The 22,663-nt window shown below is 38.1% G+C and overlaps 2 protein-coding genes across 2 annotated transcripts in view; one reads left to right on the forward strand and one right to left on the reverse strand.

The window, feature by feature from the left end:
• The window catches only part of LOC148104118 (macrophage mannose receptor 1-like), a 126,430-nt gene that overhangs the window by 63,653 nt on the left and 40,114 nt on the right, over window positions 1–22,663 (reverse strand). The gene's annotated exons all lie outside the window — the stretch shown is intronic.
• On the forward strand, window positions 16,628–18,459 carry LOC148104123 (macrophage mannose receptor 1-like). The gene is made up of 5 exons (XM_087839270.1): window positions 16,628–16,696; window positions 16,904–17,242; window positions 17,605–17,931; window positions 18,070–18,161; window positions 18,373–18,459. Exons 1-5 carry the CDS (start codon window positions 16,639–16,641, stop codon window positions 18,457–18,459), a joined length of 903 nt encoding a protein of 300 aa, XP_087695396.1. The 5' UTR covers window positions 16,628–16,638.

Genomic DNA, 22,663 nt, shown 5'->3' on the forward strand with positions numbered 1-22,663 from the left:
TTCCAGATGTGCAAAAGAGGACTGTAGTGAGGCTGAAAATGAAAAGCAGTGCTAATCTGACAGATCCAAACATCAGGGATCAAGGGCTGCAGCAGGTACAGGAAACAGATGTATTTGCTCTGCTTTAAAACACCTCTACTCCATTTTCTTATCAGCTCTCAGCAACTCAAGCAACAAATGACACCATTTTCTTTTTTTATATGTTGTGTATTCAGCTGGAGGCCTCTCTTCAAAGTCAGGTCTCTGGTGTTGTTAGTCTGCGTTGGAGGCACATCAGCTGTTAAAAGCAACAAAAGGAAGGTCCGGATCCTAAATAACATATTTACACCATGTCATAAGTGACCCATATATGGTTATGTTTTATTTTATCCATATGCTAAATAAAGAAGTTTTCTGTAAGCAGAAGAAGCAACATTTCATGGCTTGTTTTATGTTTTGATTAATTCAGCGTCTAATCTAAATTGAGCTACAGATCTGTTTAGAATTCACTAATATCCTATCTGATATTAACAAGTGGTGGATATTCCTTGAGGCCAGGATGAGGGACTGTTTTAGGTTTTACAGCACCTGTTTTCAGAGAAAAAACATAAATAATTTCACAATATCAGGTTCACCAATCTTGTTTTCCAGCGGCAGATACATGTGTGGAGGACAGCGATTTACTCTAAAAGAGGACTGCAGAGAAGATCTGACATCAGGAGCAGGAAAGCTATGATGATGTTTACAAACCTTTAGCTTGCATTTTTAATTATTTTGAGTTGATTTAGATACAAATGTTTAATTACTACAGTGGCTATATTTTATGTTTTACTTTGATTGATTTGCTGTTTCTCTAAACTGTTAATGCAATACTATAACCAGAAATGAAAAGTTGTTTTGGAAGATTTTAGTGTTGATATTTATGTTTATGTAAGTTATATGTCACTTCATTTGACTTTCACAGACTTTCCCACAGGCACCAGTCACCACACCAGCACAACCAACCTGCAGTTCAGTGATATGAGCTGCAGATGAGTTGTGACTTAAAAGACTTGTGCAAGAACTGTCGGGGTCCTGGGTCCCCTGACCCAGCATGTTTAGTTCTTTGTGCTTTTTGTATTATTGTACTTGAGTGAGTTATTCCATGGTTTCTAGTTTCGATCCCTTGCCCTTCATGTTTCTCTGTGTACCCTCTGTTCTGTGTAAGTCTGTGTCGGCATGTTTGAGTTTCCCTCTGTGTCTTTCGTTCTTAGAGTCCTCTACCTTATGGTTTGTCTCTGTGTTTCTTAGTTGCTGTCTCCACTGTGTCAAGTTCGCGTCTCTATGTCGTACTTCCTGTTTTACTTTGAAGGTCCGTGTCTTATGTGAATGCGTCCTGCTTTCCTTGTCTCGTTAGTCCTGATTTCTCCCAGCTGTGCCCTCCTTCTGTGTCACATTCCCCTCGTTACTTCCCAGTATATTTAAACCCTGTGTTTCTCTGAGTCAGTGTCGTGTTGTCCCTCATGCTGTGTGGATCTCCCTGTGAGTTTAGTTTGCTTTGTATGACTTTCTCCTGCCAGCAAATAAAGCTGAGTTCTTTGTGTTTAAACCTCGTGCCTGAGTGCCTGCATTTTGGGTCCAACTCCTGCCTGCCGCACAACGATTCATGACAAGAACCATAGACTGAATTTAAATGCAGCATGATTATAAATGAAAAGCAAAGCAAATGACGTGTTTTACACCTGCATGCTTTCACATGTCCAGAATTTCAAACTGAGTAGGAAAAAGTACATTTCAAGGATGAAGTTTAAGGATCAAGTTGAGACATAATTCCTTTATGATGTATTACCTGTGTGCAACTTTACCCTTATACAACCTTTCCTTGAGGGGTGTATAGATGACTCAATAACTGAAAAAAAACAAGCCCAAATCAGTAAGCTTCCACCACCTTCCTTGACAGTTAGATGTTAAGTTCAATGTCACTGGGATTTGAACTAATTCCTGATTTTTAGTAGCTGCACCTATGTCATGAATTTAAAAATACTCATTCTCAAGTTATCGTGTTTACATAATTTTCCGAAAAATTTGTGCTTGACTTTTACTTCAAGGTCACTAGGTTTCAAACTCGTCAGAAACGTTTCGTACATGCACCTATGATATCAGTTTGAAAATCCGATGCGGCATCATTTTCAAGTTATCATGTTCAGAAACCCGGGTGTCCACGCTACCAGCCACCCCATCCACCTGCATGGCAGGGTGACGACAAAACCCCGTCAGCCTTTTACAGCTGAGGGGTAAAAACCTTTCACAAGAAAGAAAAATGGATGCAAAAATTTCATTCTGCATTTAAACTGATACATATTACAGATTCTGTTCTATGGGGTTATAATGAATTCAATCTACAATAGACTGAAAGGGATTCATTTGTACATTTGTCAACTCGCTTCTACTTAACATTAAACTCATCACTGTACTTATTAATCTCATGGACTGTTGGCTTTTCTCACATCTGACTGAAACCTGAATTCTTCTCACAGTCTGTGATGCATGTGTTGATGATCCTAACAACAAAAATGAAGTGGAAAATATTATGGAGCCTGATCTGGGCTGTTGCATGATTTTGGCTTAGAAATAAATTAATATTGTATCATACTGAAATATAAGTAACTTGTAGGTTTTTGTGACAGTAATAATCATTGTGCAGAAGTGAAAAACAGGCTATTAAGATTTTCTACACAGCATTACATTATTCACCACTAGATGGAGACAGTCACCTGTGTGTGTGTGTGTGTGTGTGTGTGTGTGTGTGTGTGTGTGTGTGCAGTCCTTTTTACATGTATGAAAATGGTGTGCGTGGTTAAACAGGTGTGGTTAAACACCAGCTTTTACTTTATACTGGTTTCAAGATCTCAACTTGACTTTGCAGGGTAACAGCATGGGAAAGAAAGACAAAATAACAAAACACTTCTGACAATCAAGTAATCTTGCAATAAATCTAAATATTATTTGCAAATAAGGACCTGGATGTAAATAAAACCATCTTCTTAAGCTTGACCCCCCTCTTGGTGAATGTTAAATCAGGAGATTAAGTTAAATTCAGCATGAGCCCTCTAGTTTAAGAAGGGTTCATAAACTCAGTGTGGTCTTTAACAACACACTAGAAACACTTTTGAGAGCCACGTAATCTTAAGCATTTTCAAATTTGCATTTGCAAATAAGGACTTACATGTAAATAAGTGCATGTAAATCTTGGGCTTTATCATTCTCTAAAACAGGAGATTAAAGTAAATTCAACTACATTCCATTTTATTTCTATAGTGTCAAATCACAGCAGCACTGCAGTATCGGCCTCAATGCATCTAATGGACCCTTCAATAATAGAGAGAAAACCCCAACAAACAAACAACCTCCTATGACTAAGCACTTCATGACAGTAGGAAGGAAAAAGTCCCTTTTAACAGGAAGAAGCCTCAGGCAGGAGCAGGCAGGAGCAGCGGCTGGTTGGGGTGAGGGGAAGGAGTAAGGCCAAAAGGCACACAGTGCAAGAGAATAACAATGATTAAATGCAGAGTGTTGTATAAACCATATAGAGCGAGAAAAGGTCAGTGAAGAAGAAACAATCATGCACATCATGGGAAGGTATAACGCAGCTTAATTAAGTGAGGTTAGCTGATCCACCTCAAACAATATGCATTGAAAAAATGTTTTAAACCAAATCTTAAAACTGAAGAGGATGTCTGTTTCCCAAATCTAAACTGGGAACTGGTTTTGTCTCCCATTCTACCTTTAAATACCCCAGAACCACAAGTAATCCTGCAGTCTGAAAGCAAAGTGCTCCACTGGGTTGATATGGTACTATGAGGGGTTGATGATACACTATATCGCCAAAAGGATTCACTCACCCGTGCAAATCCTTTTATTTAGGTGTCCGAGTCACTTCTATAGCCACAGGTGTTTAAAATGAAGCCCTTGTTTCAGAATGGCTCGTTCTCAGGAGCTCAGTGGATTCCAGTGTGGTAGTTGTCAAATTTAGTCCCTGATAAATATTCAAAAGTATATATTTATATACCACCAACAGCCACCTAAAGCTGCTTTATATTTTAAGGTAAAACCCATGTAGTTAGTAATATTAAAATAAAGTAGAAGCAATTAGGAATGACAACAACTCGGCCAGGGAGTGGTAACCAAATTCCCTTAAGTCTTCTCCGTAATCGTTTTGCATTGCGTACAAATACATCGACCTTCAGTTCCACAGAAGGATTCACAATTAAAACACCACAGATGTATGGCACCATATCAGGTACTTTTATAACTGTGATTATAAATCATAAATATTGACAGCTCATTAAAAGAATATTAATAAAAATGAAGTATCTGGTTTTGTTTTAAATAGTTACACTGTAGTTTAGCCAATTTTACATGACTTAAATGATGCTGTTTTGTGTTGTGCTGTGTTCAGACTGTCTATTCTATATTTTGAAGCCATGGATAATAAAACTGTTGTGCAGGTAAATCCAATTTTGGATATACATGCAGTTTCAAGTATATACACACACTTACTCAAAATCTTTTAATAAGTGTTGCTCAGTGTTCTATGTAAATACCTTTTAACATGACAAGACCAAGGTCTAACTCCTCATTAGTTGTTATGATTGAATACTATCGGTAGTTTCTTGTTGCCATTTTTCCCATAAAAAAGGTTTGTTTGACAGCAATTTTGGACTGACCAATACTCAGAACACTGGGAATGCTCTCTTTAACTCTTACTGTTTCTCCTTGTCCTGGTGCTCATGGGGTCTGGTCCTCTGTGGTTCTCAGGAGTGGGGTCTGGCCAGGGCTGGACTGGGACAAAAAATCGGCCCGGGCATTTTGACTAGAGACCGGCCCACCAGGTATTATAGGAAAAACCATAAAGCCTTTGAATGAAAACAAACGCTGTTGTCACAGTGATGTACACTGTCTTGTTGGTATATATGTATCAGTCTAATAAACTTAAACCTACACCATCCTCCCTATTCTGGTATTCTAAACAGTACCTGAAAGTAGACTGCTTGGTCGAGTTAACCTCCTAAACTATCTACAACACATGGTGGAAACCTGAAATTAAGACAGAGAAGACTAGAGGTGAGACATGATCATTACTGATTACTGATGAAAGATTTAGATATATTTTCATAAACCATTCATTTGCCACATCAATAAACAGCATGGCAGGGCAAAAATATTTTTTCTAACAACCTTGAAAAAGTGAAAGGAGATAGAAAGACAGGTGAGAAAGAATAAAACTTAATTGACTTTTTGATGGCATTTTACACACAGTACTGGTACAGTATCTAGAAATTGTGGGAAAAATACTGGCATCATATACAGTACTTAGCTACTTCTGGAGAAATTATGATGGGACCCTAAAAAAAATTACTATGCACAGTAATGGATTTCTATACATTTTACATCAGATGAAAACATTTGTTGTAAGACTCAGATAATTATTTATTCATTTAGTTTTTAAATGACATAACAAAGACAAGTATTTCTTTGTGCCACCTTTCCCTCTTAATGCCCTACCTGGCCCCCTGGCAAAACTTTGCTAGACCCGCCCCTGCACAGTTACCAGCTGTCAGCTACTTAGAAAGGGATCCTGGTGTTATTTGTCTCTCAGAAACAGTTCATAACTTCCCTTCAACTCATTCATGTCACCTAAAAGGTAAACCTGTTTCTCCATCACCTGTTCAGCTCTGATGATTCAGTAAGGACATCTCCTGGTTTCATCTTCATGTTTCCCTCTCACCACATATCCAAACCGACATCATGACCAGCAGCTTTACAGCTGTGACTCCAGCAAACATCAGCTGATACTAGAAATTAATATTAAATACATTCTAACAATAGCTGATCAAACTTAAACGTGCTGCTGTTGTTTAACGCGACATCCGCTGGTTTCCTCTTTCTGGCGCAAAGTGGGCAATAAACAAACAAGAGAGAAAAGCCGATCAGCTGATCATTGATCAGTTTCATGATTGAAGTAGAAACAGGAGAGGGAGGGGGAGAGAATGAGAGAAGAAGAGGCAGCTGTGCAGCAAAGACACAGAATAACTCCAGCTTTGTGTGTTTTTCATTGTAGCTGAAGTCCAGGACAAACTGTGTTCCTTTTCACCTCAATATGAAACGTGCAATATTTTCTCTGAATACAAGACGATTCCGTTTTTTACGGGACAGTTGGAAACACTAATAACTAACCTCACAAATAAAATAAGATAAAACGAGTTCAACATCAATAATATCATAGCACCCACCCAGCAGTATATAAACTCCGTCATGCTAGCTAGTACGCAGTACGAGTTATTGTAACTGACTATAAGAAGTTAGCATAACAAAAATAAACTCCACCTAAACCTGGTTTATATCTGACCCAGATAGCATTAGCTAATTTAGTGTGCCCTTCACATGCTTTGAATTTTAATCTTGGCAATCATGCTGAATGCTACTGACACCCTTTAACGAGAAGTCTGGGCTCGGGAGAACCCGAGTGCCCTGGAGGGACTTTCCCGGCCGGATACACGATGGACGGGTGGCAGAACTGGAGGATCATGTGCCTGGCGGGACTGTCGATCGAGGACGCTGAAGATATCTACCTATTCGGAACCATGATAACAGGGTTCTTGCTGATCGGAGCTGGCTTGGCCCTGACTTATCGGAGTATTAAGAGAGCGGAACCGGCTGTTCAAACCCCCACAAGGCTGCTGTGTTTTGACTTCCATTGCCAGGACCCTAGATAATATTTTTAAAGCACAACTTAAATGAAAAACTAATTTTAGAAAGTAACTAAAAAGAAATTGACTGAAAAAGTTGTGGTTTAAAGATAATCAGCTCCGCAATCATGCATGACAACAATTATTCCCCTTTGTGATGCCTAATTAAAAGAAGACAGGCATATTATTTTTTGTTATTTATTTATTTTTAGTCAGAATGCTTCAGCAGTATCACCTAATCCAGGGGTAGGGAACGTTAGTACTCGAGAGCCGAAGTCCTGCAGGTTTTAGATGTGTCCTTGATCCAACACAGCTGATTTAAATTGCTTAATTACCTCCTCAACATTTCTTGAAGTTCTCCAGAGGCCTGTTAATGAACTAATCATTTGATTTGTTCAGGTGTGGTGACCAAGGGTGAGATCTAAAACCTCCAGGACACCGGCTCTCGAGGACTAACGTTCACTACCCCTGACCTAATCAATGAATTCCTGATGGGTGTGCGGACCAGAGCTTCTGCAGAGTAAAGTATATGGACCATAGAAAACGTGGACAATGAAAATGAACTGGGCAACACACTGGACTTTACAATGAGCAGTATGGCTGTGGGCTGATGGCAGTGGCAATGTGGACTTCACCAAATGGAGCCTTGTTGAAACCAAACATTTCACAGGCAATGAGTGGTGTGGAATAACCAAAACATATGTATGTTGTGAAGGTGAGTAAATGACTATGTGATTTTTGCCCCAAATGCACCAATGCCAATACACTTTAAAAACTGTAATTACAATAAACAGCCCTCAAATCTTAGTATTTCATGCTTCCTTCCCTCCCACCAACAAAGAAGACAGAGATAAATGTTTATAAATGATTATATTAGTCATATTTAAAAGCAAAACCAAAAAAAAAGTGAGAAAGATCTGAAGCTTGCTAGCACACAAACCTAATGCTGATTTGTAGTGAACATCAGTATATGCATTACTCTCAGGAACAAAGCTGGGAGAGAGGTCAAGATCTGTGCAGACAGAAGCACACTGACATGGCATGCATGCATGTCAGAAGCACTAAGAATAAAAGAGCGTTTTTGTCCCTTACACACATTTCTTAAAACAGCAGCTTGAAGATTAACTTCCATTAGCCCTGGGCCGGACCACCTGTTATTAATGACCAAAACCTTGTTCAAACTTGTCTCTGAGATCTTACTGTCTGCTCTTGCAGAACTCCCAAGTCTATTTCTATACATTAAGTTCTATTTGTAAATGTATTTAAAATCGATAGATACTGTGACTGCATGTATAAAGTTAACATTGAAATTACTGCCTACAGTAAAATGACGTGTGTTAACCTTTAGTTTAATGATTACCTGTCAGTGCACCTACCAACAACATCACCTCATCAGAGCATGTAAATCCATCTCATTGGGATGGATTTCCATACAGTGTGAATGTCTTGGCATGTTGCACACTTAAAACAACCACAGACATTACAAGGAAGCCACAGGATACACAGTGCATCAGATCAGGTACTTTTTAAACTTTGATTATAAATAATTATTTACATGTACAAACATTTATTTATTTCTATTAGTTGCTTTACTGGTAGTTGCAACAGTTGTTTTTAGTTCTAATGTCTGAATTCCTTGTAACTTATAAAGTTTGATTTGTGTTACATAATTTGATGTACTTTCTGCTCTTTTTGCAATCGTAAACTCTTAATCTGTGGAGGTAAAAAACTTTTGCTTTGATTTTTGGCTTTCAAAATTTGATAGTATCCTTATAGGATTTTTAGAATATAAACCTGCAATTATAATTACTGTAGTACTTTAAAACTGTAGAATTTTCAGGTACCTATACTTTATTTGAGTATTTATTTTTCTGACAACTTTTTACTTTTACTCCCTACACGTTTAAACAAATATCTGTATTTTTTACTTCCTGTGTTTTCAAGTCGTTACTTTAGGTTCTTTTATAACGTTTACACTTGCGACTGAAAGTGGGCTGGAAGGAGTGCTGGTAGGGCTGTGCGATATGACCAAAATCTCATATCCCGATATAAGAATTCTATCGTCCCGATAACGGTATAAAATCACAAAAATGTAACATTTTCTGTAAATTCTGTGAATCTCGGGGAGCTTGACTTGCGGGAAGTGTTTCCAGCTGCGCGTCATGTAGCTGGAGTCGAGTGTTTTAACAGATGCATGAAACTATACATTTTTAGACATAAGTTGTAACGGCCGCCGTTTTCTTTGTGAGTATTTATTACACGGCGTGCTGCGGGGAAAAGCCTGTTCTAACATTTGAGTCTAAGGTTTATCTTTTTAGCACCTGGCGGCTCTTTTTTACTTCTCATCCGTAAATAATCAGCTCTTTCACGTGATTCAGTTTAGTTTGAAAAGTCTCAACAGGATCTTGAGCTTTATTGTGAAAGGTTTATGTGGAACATAAACAAGCAGACACGCGATGGTGTTACCGTCGTTGTTGCTAACCACAACGCATAAAAACAGGCGCTTGTCCGTCAGTAGTGTGGTTATATTACATATAAGAGAAAGAGAGAACTTTAGGAAATTAATATAGCCACTACAGTGACCATCAAAACCATGAAAAAATATTGCCGTAAACAGTTTATTTTGTGACACCACGAAACAAACGATAGTGTAAAATGAAACGATAGACGTTTTTATATCGTCATCCGATATATATTGTTATATCGAACAGCCCTAAGTGCTGGCATCTTTAAATTTAAAATCTATAAATGGAGAGACCCTTTTATAAGTGTCAGGTAATCAACATTTCTAAAAAAACCATCAGCAAACACACAAACTGTTTGTGTGCAGTTGTGTTGCACAGTGTGTTGATAGCTTCAGGTCAAGCTGATGTGAACTGGGAGATTTAAGAAAAGACAGGAAAGGAAAGCAAGAAGAGAGGTTATATTTATTAATAACGGTTATTTATAAAGGTTGTAGAAAGGACAGCTCAGTGACACTTGATAAAATGCAAATTTAAAGCTTATAAGTTTTGCCATCATTTTGATTGTTGGATTCTTCTCTGTATGTGTTATTGTCGCCTCTACCTTACAATATAAAGCTATTTGAGGCAACTATTGTTGTGATTTAGCGCTGTATAAATAAAATTAAATTGACATGAACTGATTACATATTCAAATCAAATTCAAATTTTATTCATCACACACACAATCATACACAGTACAACATGTAGTGAAATTCTTATTGCTGTGCAATGCCCGACCATTAAACTACAGTAAAGAAATTTACATAATTTACAAATTTAAAATTTTAAAAGTTTACAGAAAAATTAAATAGATAAATTTACAGTATTAATTTATAGAAAAAGAGGTAATAAAAGTGTATAATAGATTTTTAAAAAAAGTCTAACAGACGTAAAGACTAAACTAAGAATTAAAGGTAAATTATAAGATAAAAAGAGAATGTGCAAATAAACAGTGTGCATTCGTTGATGTGATGTATGAGAGTCCAGACTACACCTGGTTCAGGGCCTGAATAGCCTGGGGGCAGAAGCTCCTCCTCATTCTCCCTGTTTTGGCCTTAAGAGAGCAGAAGTGCATCCCAGACCTCAACAGTGAGTAGAGTCCATTGTTGAAATGGGAGAGGTCCATCATAATCTTTCTGGCTTGGAAGTTCAGAGCGAATGCTGCATGGCCGAGTGCACCACTTGTTCTTTTTCCTATGCAAACTACAGAGTAGTTTCACGCAACATTTCAGTAACACAAAGATACTATAGCTGAGTTTAGATATTCTGTCTTTGTATACAGTAAACTGTTGGCGTAAAATGAAATTCACTGAAGCTCAATGGCTTCATTATTTTTATGGTGCTTTTGTAAACCTTTGATTATATTGTAATATATCTATATCATGGCTAAAGCACTTCTGGATGGATGCTAACTGCATTTTGTTGCCCTGTACCTGTGCATGTGCAATGACAATAAAGTTGAATTCTATTCTATCTATTCTATTACCAAATAATAAATTACCATGTATTTTTTGAATTCATTCATAGTTAATATTCTTTGTAAATATATTAGGTGCAGTGTATGACACAACATTTCTCTGCCTGGTAGGCTTTGAGACTAAACAAATAAGGATAATTTTCCATTCAAAGAAATTCTCCCAGTTGACTTCAGCCATATTCAAATTCTTTCTGTGAATTGCAGGAATGTTTGTGCTTTTGACGACTAAGACCAGGACTGCAGAGGTGATGACTGTGTCACATTCAACAGGTAACTGAGGACACCCCGGTGGGCCTCTAGGACTGAGTCTTTCAAAAATATAATGTGTTGATGACTCTACTGGATATCACACGGCATCAGACACTCAAGTTTAATGAAACCAAGCAGGGCAAATTAAGAATGACAGGTTTCTGAGGGAGTGGAACGAATCGCCATTTGAGTACCAAGGCTCCAGTAACTGCAGCTAGTGACTGGATTCTGTGCAGCCCATTTTTGTTATTTTTTTATTGATCAAAATTTTATTTTATTGATATAAAACGCCAGCTCTAGAGCACTCTACCAGCTTCTACCAGCAGCAAAAGAAGAAGCCCTTTTAATTAGCAATTGACAGCCCTTATCATACCCAGCTGCTGATAAGCCACGTCCTCCTCACAACCTTTCAGTGTGTGTCCACACTTAACAAAACAAACACCCTATAAAGATTTATATATCATATTTTTTTTAAATTTAAAAATAATTATAATTTTTTATACATAATCAATAAAATATGACTTTTTATTGTAAGTATCTATGCAAGTATGTGCAAAAGTTTTCCTAAAGAGCGGTGAACTGGACATGTGTGTGCTTAATAAACTGGCAAATTACAGCAGGATATTCCTATCCTCGGTCAGAAGGCAAAGGTGACTTATATGATGAAAGAGAGGGTCCACAGCAATGATAATTTGGGTTCCTTTAATCCAAAACATCTTCAGAAGTGAATTTGTGTGAGTATATGTATGTGTGGTTCTGTAAAATAACAGAAATTACAATTAGCAAACAATTAAAGTCAACCAAACTGGTCTAAATAATACAGAAAGGGTTGAACAGAAAAATCTAATTCAAAATGACTAAACACCACCCCCTGGTGGACACAAATGGGCTTCTGCACAGGGATAGACTCCATCTTTACTTTGGGCAGCTCAGCCCATAAGGGTGGCGCCATTTTGGTCAAATCAACATGAGTAACTACAGTTGTGTCTCGTGGCGACACAAACCACTCTATATAAGTATCACACGACATACATGGGCGAGTATAGGATGAGTTACAACCATAGAACAAATACAAGGCACTTACTTATCATTCACGCACACGCACGACACATGTTCAGTACAACAAACCAGCTCCACCAGCGCTATCCGGTCGTTAGGGTGATGACGTGATGAATCCTACTTCCGGGCCTAAAGTAGTCTGTGTTTAATTTGGCTTTTGTGTTGTTAACATGTTTAATGTTTTGTATTTTCTTCTATTTAATCTCAAAAAGCTCCTAAAACAGTCAGTGATCACTGTTGACCTCCCTCAGCTTTTATTACTGCTAATCATTACCGCTACTCATCAAGCTCAGTTTTTAAAACCTTAGGATGTAACTACAGCCCAGCCCATGCAGCAGTATATGAATGACGAACCTCGTATTGTGGATGGATTATCTCAATTGTTCTCCTGGCTGAAGTTTGGTCCGTTTACAGCATCCTCCCATGCGATTACATTTGTTCCTGACCACCGAGAACACTCATGTTAACTTTTATCGAGTGGAAAAAAAAAAGTTAGCTTGTTTATATTATGCTAACATAGCTGTGTCGCTAGCGGTCATGTAACACATCATTATATACCAGTTAGCCAAACTTCAGTAACCCTACAAACGTCACTACTGTTTAGATTTCTGTCTTCATTTATGTTGGAAGTGATAACAGAGCTGTACGTTTTAATTTGTTTCCAAAACCCCGCAGTCAGGACATGCTATATTGTATTTAGATAGAAGCTAGCGAGCTAACTTCCTGCTAACTTCTAACTCTGTTAAATGTCATAAATTCCATTTTCATGGATGCCTGGATGCTAAACTCAATTGTTACACCTGGTAGAGCAGAACGCTGATCATTTTATTAAAGATGAAAGACTTTAGACAGTGTTTTAACTCTCAGTAATGCCATAGTGAGCGTTTGATATATGGACCTGCAGCGGAGTTTAGGCCCAGACACAGCTAGTGACTCAGACTTAACGACCAGATAACAGTGAACCAGCGCAAAAACAAACCCAGGATGGGAGGAATGTACCATCTTAGCAGTAGTTAGAGGGGGTCCGTGGAACAGTCTATATACACAAATCACAGGGGTTTTATACAAGCGGAGTGCTAATAAAGTGCAAATGCACCTAGAATGCATCCACTATTAGTTAAAACAAACATAAAAATTACTCCAGGTAAGCAACGAAACAGGTCTTGGCTGCTTGGCTTACACGGGTGCCCCTGCAAAATGATCCAGATAAAACCTCAGACACATAGGACACACATGGATTATGGAATAACTAGAACTGTACAAGAGCAACAGGACCCTAAGGCTACGTTCACACTGCAGGCGAAAGCGCGTCAAATCTGACATTTTAAGGGCGATCGTGGCTCAAGAGTTTGCCTTGTAATGGGAAGGTTACCGGTTCAAGCCCTGGCTTGGACAGTCTCGGTCGTTGTGTTCTTGGGCAAGACACTTCACCCGTTGCCTACTGGTGGTGGTCAGAGGGCCCGGTGGCCCCAGTGTCCGGCAGCCTTGCCTCTGTCAGTGCGCCCCAGGGTGGCTGTGGCTACAATGTAGCTTGCCATCACCAGTGTGTGAATGTGTGTGTGAATGGGTGGATGACTGAATGTAGTGTAAAGCGCTTTGGGGTCCTTAGGGACTAGAAAAGTGCTATACAAATACAGGCCATTTACCATTTTTTGACCCTATGCGATCCATATTCGATCAATATGACAGTTTGAACAGCACAAATCTGACATTTTCAACAGACATTTTCCACATTGGATTACGATCTGGACTTTGACTGGGCCATTCTAACACATGGATGGATCAAAACACGTGTTTTGTTTTAAACCATTCCATTGTTGCCCTGGCTTTATGTTTAGGGTCGTTGTCCTGCTGGAAGTTGAACCTCTGCCCCAGTCTCAAGTCTTTTGCAGACTCCAAGAGGTTTTCTTCCAAGATTGCCCTGTATTTGGGCAAGGTTACCTGTCAGCTTCCCTGTCCCTGCTGAAGAGAAGCACCCCTAGAGCATGATGCTGCCACCACCATATTTGACAGTGGGGATGGTGTGTTCAGAGTGATGTTCAGTGTTAGTTTTTTTTTTTGTAGCCTAAGCCTGCTTTAAATTTCTCAATAACTTTATCCCTGACCTGTCTGGTGTGTTCTTTGGACTTCATGGTGTTGTTGGTCCCAATATTCTCTTAGACAACCTCTGAGGCTGTCACAGAGCAGCTGTATTTGTACTGACATTAGATTACACACAGGTGCACTCTATTTAGTCGTTAGCACTCATCAGGCAATGTCTATGGGCAACGGACTGCACTCAGACCAAAGGGGGATGAATAATTACACACACCCCACTTTGCAGTTATTTATTTGTAAAAAATGTTTGAAATCATGTATGATTTTCGTTCCGCTTCTCACGTGTACACCACTTTGTATTGGTCTTTCACGTGGAATTCCAATAAATTGATGCATGTTTGTGGCTGTAATGTGACAAAATTCTGGAAATGTTCAAGGGGGCCGAATACTTTTGCAAGCCACTGTATGTGCAGAAATTGATAGACTGCTGCAACAACACCTACTAGCTCTGTAGCCGCCATTTTTACTTCGGTAAACAGAGCACGTTGTGTGTGACGTCTTCTTTTGCACATGCGGGCCGCTTTGAGGGCCGTGAACCATTCCCACTAGAGCGCGTTTGCTGTCACATTTTATTTGTAGTGTGAACAACCAGACAAAAAAAAATAAAATCGGATTTGATCAAAAAATTGGAATTGAGCATTAAGACCTGCAGTGTGAACGTAGCCTTTGAGACTTCATCAGGAATTCCATGGGAATGTGGTAAAAAAAAAACAACCCAACAAACATTAGAGCATCAAGGCAAGAAAAGTCCTTGAATGGTTTTATTCTAAACCTGTCATCCTGAGACTTTATGCTAAGCTGAAGGAAGGAGGCCTAGGACTAGTGAGTGTCAGAACCACTATCCAGGATGAAATGTTATGATCACAACTGACTACAGAGGAAGAGGCGCAAGCAGAAGAACTGTCATGAAAGGACAAACCCTGACACAGCATGTACTGCTGATGGAAATAAGTGGCTGATATTGAAAAATCCTAAAAATAGTGCTTAAAATGAGCTCTAAGCACATGATAGATAGATGGATACTTTGGTCTATCACACCCGGCAGAGTATACCAGGCATGTATGGGCAGATGTGCCCTTGAGACAATCAGCACATCAACAACAGCTGAGTGCAAAATAGCTGAATTTAGGGAGCTACAGATTCCCACGGCAGAGTGCACAATGAAACATTTTCTCTTTAAATATTCTTGGGTTTTTTTGTTGTTGTTTTGTAGAAAAGATGTAAATCAATTAGAACAATGCCGTATTAGTGCCAGACCATGTTATTAAATCATGGGGTGTACTTAGTTTGTCAAAGGACTTACATACAAGTTATGAATGTGTGTATATATACACATATATACATTTTAAAAGCATTTTTACATGAGCTGACTTTTGTTGCATCATAGGTAGTCTAAGCATCGTTTCTGTAAACTTTTTATAGCAGTTTTAGGAATCCTGTGATTATATGACACACACTGATTTGCTTTTCTTTCTGAATGACTTAACAAATTTGTGTTTTTATGATTTTAGTGTATAATTACCCTCAGCCAAATAGTAACATTTAATCTTAATTAATCTTCTTCTTATATTCCACTTACCTGATGACTGTCAGTGGTTCTTTAAATCTTTTGTGATGCATCTTTAACCAAATACATTTCAATTTCTCCAAAAAAATTAAAAAAAAAAAAAAAAAATTAGTAAAGGCAAAATCTATATCTTTATTTCAAATTGTCAATAGGTGTATTTAAAAAAGGTGTTCTTTTGCGTTTCTTTTTTCCAGACTAATTCATCTTAATACACAAAATCATGGATATGAAGAAGACATTTTGTGAAGACAATATCTTTTTTATGAATTCAATAAATAAATAATGTCAAAGATCATAAGATTAACTATGAAATAAAACAATGTAAACTATTTTGAATCCTCTCTGTGCATCTAGTTTTAAAAGCCCATTACTGCTACCTATTATAATGTTGTAAACTGGGAAGCATCTTGTGGGAACAGGAAGAGCCAAGTGACAACCAATCAGAGAGATTTAACACCCAGCACTGGCTAATTTGCAAAGTGGGCCCAATGTGTCAAAGAAACTGAATAAGAATAATTAAGCTTTGTTTTCTGATGCAAGCAAAAAGTACACTGTAATATTCAAGAATCAATAAATGAATCAATTGCCATTTGTATATTTTTTTTGACTGGTAAAAGTATCCTGTCAAAATATGATCTTGAGAAACAACCTGGGAAACAAACAAACAGACATGAGTAGACAACAGAATAATAGGACAATAAAGATAATACCAAGGTTTTTAAAGCCTTAACACCATAACTATAGAAATAGATAAATATAATCTCTGCTTCTATAATTTCTATGGAAATGTTGAAGTTGTCCATTTAATTGGTGTCATTAATATTGGGATGAAAGTTTACAGATTTTGCTTTTAAAATAATTTAGCCAGCTTGTACTGCTTCTGTAACTTTATAGTACAACATACTATAAATGATCACAACATTCAGTGGATGACTGCTTGTTATTATTCTGCATGTTTTGGCTGCAGGAATTTTAGTAATGCTTTTCATGACTACCACCAGGATGGCACTGGTTTCGACAGGGTCCAGTAAAACAGGTAAATAAGCACACTGGTCAGTATGCACACACACACACACAGAGACTTTAGTTATGATCGTGGCAAACATGTACTCAATAATTATCGTCATCTCTTAAAGCTGCATTGGCACACCATTGTCTCTCTAAAATTTTTAAACAACATTGGAACGAACTGAGAATTATATCTCGGCGTCTGTGTGTAAGACTGGATAATCTTGTGTTTTAGTGCAGTACCACTTCATCAATGAAACCCTGACTTGGCATGAGGCTCAGAGGTTCTGCAAAATAAAGTACACTGATCTTGCAACCATAAACAACATGGATGAAGAAAATCAGCTGGTCAGTACATTGGACAGTCAAGCGACTGCCACATGGATCGGACTTTACAACGGAAAGAACAACAGGTGGCTGTGGTCTGATGGGAGCGGCATAGCGAGCTTCACCAAATGGAGCTCTGGTCAGCCAGACAACTATGGCGGCATAGAGTCGTGTGCAGAGATGTATGATGACAGCTTCTGGAATGATATTCCATGTGACTTAGCCAGAGATTATGTGTGTTATGAAAGTGAGTAAATTGCAATCACACTTTTGAGAGTGATTAAAATTAACTTTCTGGACTTAAGAGTGCATGCTACTTTTGCTCCAAAATCTTGATCTGTCTAATAATTTTAATATGAAATATTTATTGATGATGATAAATTTAATCTATATTAGTTTTATTAGTAATTATTATTATTAGTTCTATCTACAAACAAAAACAAACAGTAATCAGGTGAGTAGCACACACAAAATTGTGTAAGTGTTTATCACCAGAAACATCATGGCTCTGCTGTTAGTAATTTGGCTCTAAATCTCTTACCTGACTATTTTTCTTGGCTGAAGATACAAGTCTAACTCTCTTTTATTCATTTCTCTGTGTGTCTCTAGTTCAGCAGGATGGCAGCAAGAAGTATGTGGTTTACACACCGGGGCAAACCTGGCAGAGCAGTCAAGATCTGTGCAGGCAGAAGCACACTGATCTGGCATGTGCGCCTACAGACAAGGAAAATGCAGCGATTGCTGCAGTTACCAACAAAGTCTGGATTGGTCTGTTTAAAGATGCTTGGGTTTGGTCAGATGGAACAAAAACCTCCTTCAGGTACTGGAAAAGAGGCGGAAGTTATAGTGGAAACTGTGTTTCTGTGGAAGGATCACAGACGGGACGCTGGATACCAGCTGACTGTAACAAGAAAGCAACATTTATTTGTCAAGGAGGTAAGTTCCTGAAATACACAAGTAATAAATCACTTCCTAGAAAAATGTGATACAACTGTTCAAGCTTCAGACCATGGGTTAAAAAAATAATAAAAATCACAATAATAACTGATGTAGTTCCGTATTTGTCTTCTACAGATGCCAAACTAAAGAAGATGGTAATAAGGATGAAGGTGAAGTCTGATGTGGATCTCAGGGACTCCACTGCCTCCAGTCAACTCCTAATGAAGGTACAAACGTAGATTCAAGGTTCCTGGTCTCTTTACTAAGAATTAGCTACAAAAAAAATTATAAAAGTAAGCAAAAGTTCTTTATTTTGTTCTAAAACAAAAAGAAATTTCACATTTAACATGATGTAAAAACATTTAGTCGTGGTTATTACCTGTTTGTTACACAAACAGCTATTTTCTTCTATAATGTCTTTTTTTTTTTTTTTTAAAGTTGGAGACCATCCTGAGAGATCAAGGGGTGGCTGATTTCAACCTCGCCTGGCAAAGTGATAAAAATGGCAGTGTCTTTCAGCATTAGCTACAAACCACGGAGAAGACGGGGACGAGATGCTCACTGCAGACTGTATATATCATGCATCAATTCAACTAGTTTTCATTTGAAACATACAAGTCATTTTGTGGAAAGAAATATAGTTTTAAAGCAAAAACAAGTTAAATATGTTTTTCTCTTTCCAGGATGCTGACTGCAGACGTGCCCATGTTGTTTTACTGTAGCGCTGATGGATGGATTGTTTAACCTTCTATGTGGACGTCACATTTTGGGTTCTTTAAACCAAAATACTCAATTTTGCTCTACAAGGGCCTGATATCCACTTACGAGGACATTATACTGCTACTGTTCTATCAAAATTTTAAACGAATATCCTCATTTGTCTTAGAAACAAAAATTGGGTAAAAAAAAAAGAGAAAATCTGATGATTATTTGTCCCATCGGGTGCCAATCAGCCCAAATATCAAAGAGAAATTAAAAATGCATGCTGTGGAAGAGTTCAGGTCTTAGGAGGTTAAAGATCGTGTCTCACCTCATTGAATCTAGGTGGGAACTATAGGTGGGAATAGTACTTATACAACATAATATTGACTAAGGATGAGCTTTAAAAATGCAGGAAAATTAGCTTTCTCTCTCCATTCCTATCACTGGAGAGAGAAAAAAACATGTGGCCTCTATAATGCTACAGGCAGCCACTTGTATGTCCACAATGAAGTATTTTTTCTGAATTTTCAACTTGTGATTCATATTTGTTTTGATTTGGTATTGATTTTTGATTCTGATTCCCCATCCGATCCCCTACACTCGCTATTGTCTTCTAAAAAGAAATAGCACTATTTAAAATTTTTTTTTTTATCTCAGAAGTGTTTCTTAGACTTCCCTGATGATGGTGATACTTCCACATGCCACACATAAGGCACTTGAAATAACTTGCTTAATATTAAAAAATATTTACACGTAATTGAAATGTTATCCTCTTTTTTTGTTTTTAATTCAATAAAACATACTTTTAATTTTATAATTATGGTGCAACACATTGCTCAGTGTTTATATAGAGAAGCTGATGCTATTTACCCACTCTTTCTTTGGCGGTTGCATTCATGGATTATAAAACTGTAAACCTTTTGCTTTATTTTCAACCACTTTTAAAATCTTTCAATATTTTGACAAGTCTCATAAGTGCATTTTAGAACACATGATGATTGGTTTTCAGAGGTAATCCACACATGGGCCAGCACAGGACCACCAGTGTGTTTGTAACTGGTCTTGTGCTTGTGCACCTCTGGCAAACCAGATCTGGGCCACCAAAGGCCCGTCATTCTTTGCGGTATGTGGGCCATGTGTAAGCACATCGTGTGGGCCAAATCTGGACTATACAAATTTCGCTCTGTGGGTAATAGCTGAGAGAAATCAACGACTGACTGGTGGATGTGGTCTGAGGACATTGGAGAAATTGCCATTTACAGCTGCAGTAAGAACAAAGGGGTCAGTGACTGTGTGGATGGAATAAGAAGGGTTTGAGAATTGGTACTCTGACATTTGTAGCAGCTTGAGGCTTTTACATGCTTTAAATGTGACTCGCATGCAAAATCTAAAAAAATGTTCTTCCAGTTAACAACTATGGGAGAAAACACTAAACCCTGTATGCTAGCCCTACGCTACATCATGGTGAAATAATTCTTAGAGCCACTGCAGGCAATATCACACAGACTTTGTCAGTGTTAAAACTATCGAGGGGAATAAAGAGGTTATAAAGAATGAAACAGCCACAATGTCTAGATCAAGCTGTTCAAGACACCTGGAAGTGGTCTGACAGGATCTTTTGGAAACCAGAAAAGACTGATGCCAAAATATACTTCTCCACCCATCCTCTTGCACTTATCCTCATCTGGGTTGCAGGGGGACAGATAATCGTTCATACTCTTGTATGTAAAACCCAAAAACAAACTAATTAACATATAAAAAAATAAACATGGGCTATATAGGGAAGTTTGTGTCAAACGTTATCCTAAGCAAAGCCAACAAACTATTAGTTGACCCCCCAAAGTTTCAATGTAAATCTTTTAATCTCGTTGCTCAAAGAAGGCAGTCCCTCAAGATTCTCACCATTTAAGCAATGAATTATCAGGGACTACAACATCAAGTCCTTTTACTAAATCTTTGCTCAAAGAAGGCAAAAATGCAAAACAGAGGAAACACACAAAAACGAGTGGCTGTCGTTATTCAGCGCTATATAAATAAAACTGAATTAAATTGAACTGAGCTGAACTCCCACTGCTGTTGCATAAAATCAGTTGGTAACTCAATCCTGCAGAAGTATGCTGTACGTACCACACACACGAACTGAAAGTGAGATTAACTTTTATACTCTAATTTTTATATCACAGTTTTATTCCCATCTACAAGAGCAGGGTGTGTCAAATTTCACAATGAGTTGGTGAGCCAAGAAACATAAATGAATCAATCTTCTATCACTTACAAGATAAAAAGATTATGATCCATTAGGTTATACCGTTGCCATAAACCACGCCAACCTGCTACTCATTTTGTTTTGTTTCCCTGTAAACTTCATGATTTCAAAATACATCCTAGTATTTATAAATGAAATGAAAATGAAATATTCACACAGTTTCATTTTTAATACAGCTTGTTGAATCAGTTAGTAAATTTGCAGCCCCACATACTATATGCACATGATCACTTTATTTTCCATGATCAGCTGCTTCTCCACTGTCTTTGGTAAATTATTCCATCATTTAATTCCCTTTGCTTAAAGCACAGTTTATCCAGATAATGCATCTGTCAGGTTTATATTGTTGATTGTCATTTATGCTTAGAAATATTTAACCATATATGCTTAGAGGTGTATAATCGATTGTGTAGTGATAGGATGTGTGATCCTTAGGAGTCTGCAAAGACTTCGTGTGCATTCAAGAGTGTTCTGGCACGCACACTCACAATCTTAGGGTCATGGGAAGAGGTTGTATCTTTTCTTGCTGATATATAGTATAGCAAACACATCTATATCTCTAAGTGCCTTTTGTTTAGATGAACTGCTGGACTTCCAGACCAGCAGGTCTGGCTGGCAATATACTCGTATCGATACTGAACCGTTCGATACAGTGCTTTCGGTTCGGTACACATATGTATCGAACAATACAAAATTTTTCATTTATTTTATCAACTTTTCTTCTGACGTTGCTGTCTGTGTTGAGCGCTCAGTGGATCTGCGCTCGACAGTGCAGCCTAGGCGGAGTAGTCGAACGCAGATTCACTGAGCGCAGGGCAAGCTAGCGAGACAGAAGTTAAGCTCTCGTTGCAACATGGCAAATTGAACCTCCCCCACCCTCATTCAGATGTGGCGTTTGGAACTATTTTGGTTTTCATGTGAAGTATGACCCTGAAGGTAAGCGAGTCATGGACTAAAGTAAAACAGTATGTTGGATGTGCCACGCAATGCTCAATGGTGGGAACTAGTGCATTAGCGCAGTTAGCTCGTTAACGTGTTGGCCGTCCAGCCCCACGCACGGGCGACCCGCTGTAGCTCGTTAACGGAGATTTGCCATGTTGTGGCGTTAACGTCATTTCAACGAGATTAAGGCTGACAGCACTAGTGGGAACACAACGAATATGACTGCACATTTACCCCAACATCATCCTAGTGCAAGACAAGTGGAAGCAGACAAAAACAACAAGCACGCATGCTACACACTTTACCCGAGTCATTTAGACAGCCGTTAGCACATGATTCTCCTTATGGGGATCTGATATGTTTAATATGCTGCTGAGAATATAGCCCAGAAGAAGCGTATAGTATAGCTTTTATTTTGGAAAGAGACATTTCTCTGTAATAAACTCTCTTTTCCAAAGATGAGTGATTCCTCAATCAGATTTTTTTTATTACTTTGTTGTTGCAGCAACATTAAATTTAAAAACTCTACTTTTGAGTTAAAATATATATTTATAATTTTAATAAATGACAAATTAAAAAAGCATGAACATTTTTTTTTGTATCGAAAAAATATCAAACCAAACCGAACCGTGAATTTTGTGTATCGTTGCACCCCTAATATTCATGTAACCCTAATAAAAGGGCAGTTGTCCCGAACTCGAAGATATTGAGGAGGAAAACAAAACAACACTGGTCCCGAAGAGTCTGGTCAAACAATGATTTTATTGAACACATGCGCGGGAAGATGTATACTGCACACAATCAGCATAGATCTCCACC

This window comes from Neolamprologus brichardi, chromosome 3 (genome assembly GCF_056152115.1).
Source record: "Neolamprologus brichardi isolate AB-2024 chromosome 3, ASM5615211v1, whole genome shotgun sequence".
NCBI lineage: Eukaryota > Metazoa > Chordata > Actinopteri > Cichliformes > Cichlidae > Neolamprologus > Neolamprologus brichardi.

Bases quoted from the DNA above. Each gene is read 5' to 3' on its own strand.
- LOC148104123 (XM_087839270.1), top strand. From the start codon at position 16,639: ATGCTTTTCATGACTACCACCAGGATGGCACTGGTTTCGACAGGGTCC. The intron at 17,243-17,604 runs GTGAGTAAATTG...GTGTGTCTCTAG, and splicing joins AGATTATGTGTGTTATGAAA to TTCAGCAGGATGGCAGCAAG. The intron at 18,162-18,372 runs GTACAAACGTAG...TTTTTTTTAAAG, and splicing joins CCAGTCAACTCCTAATGAAG to TTGGAGACCATCCTGAGAGA.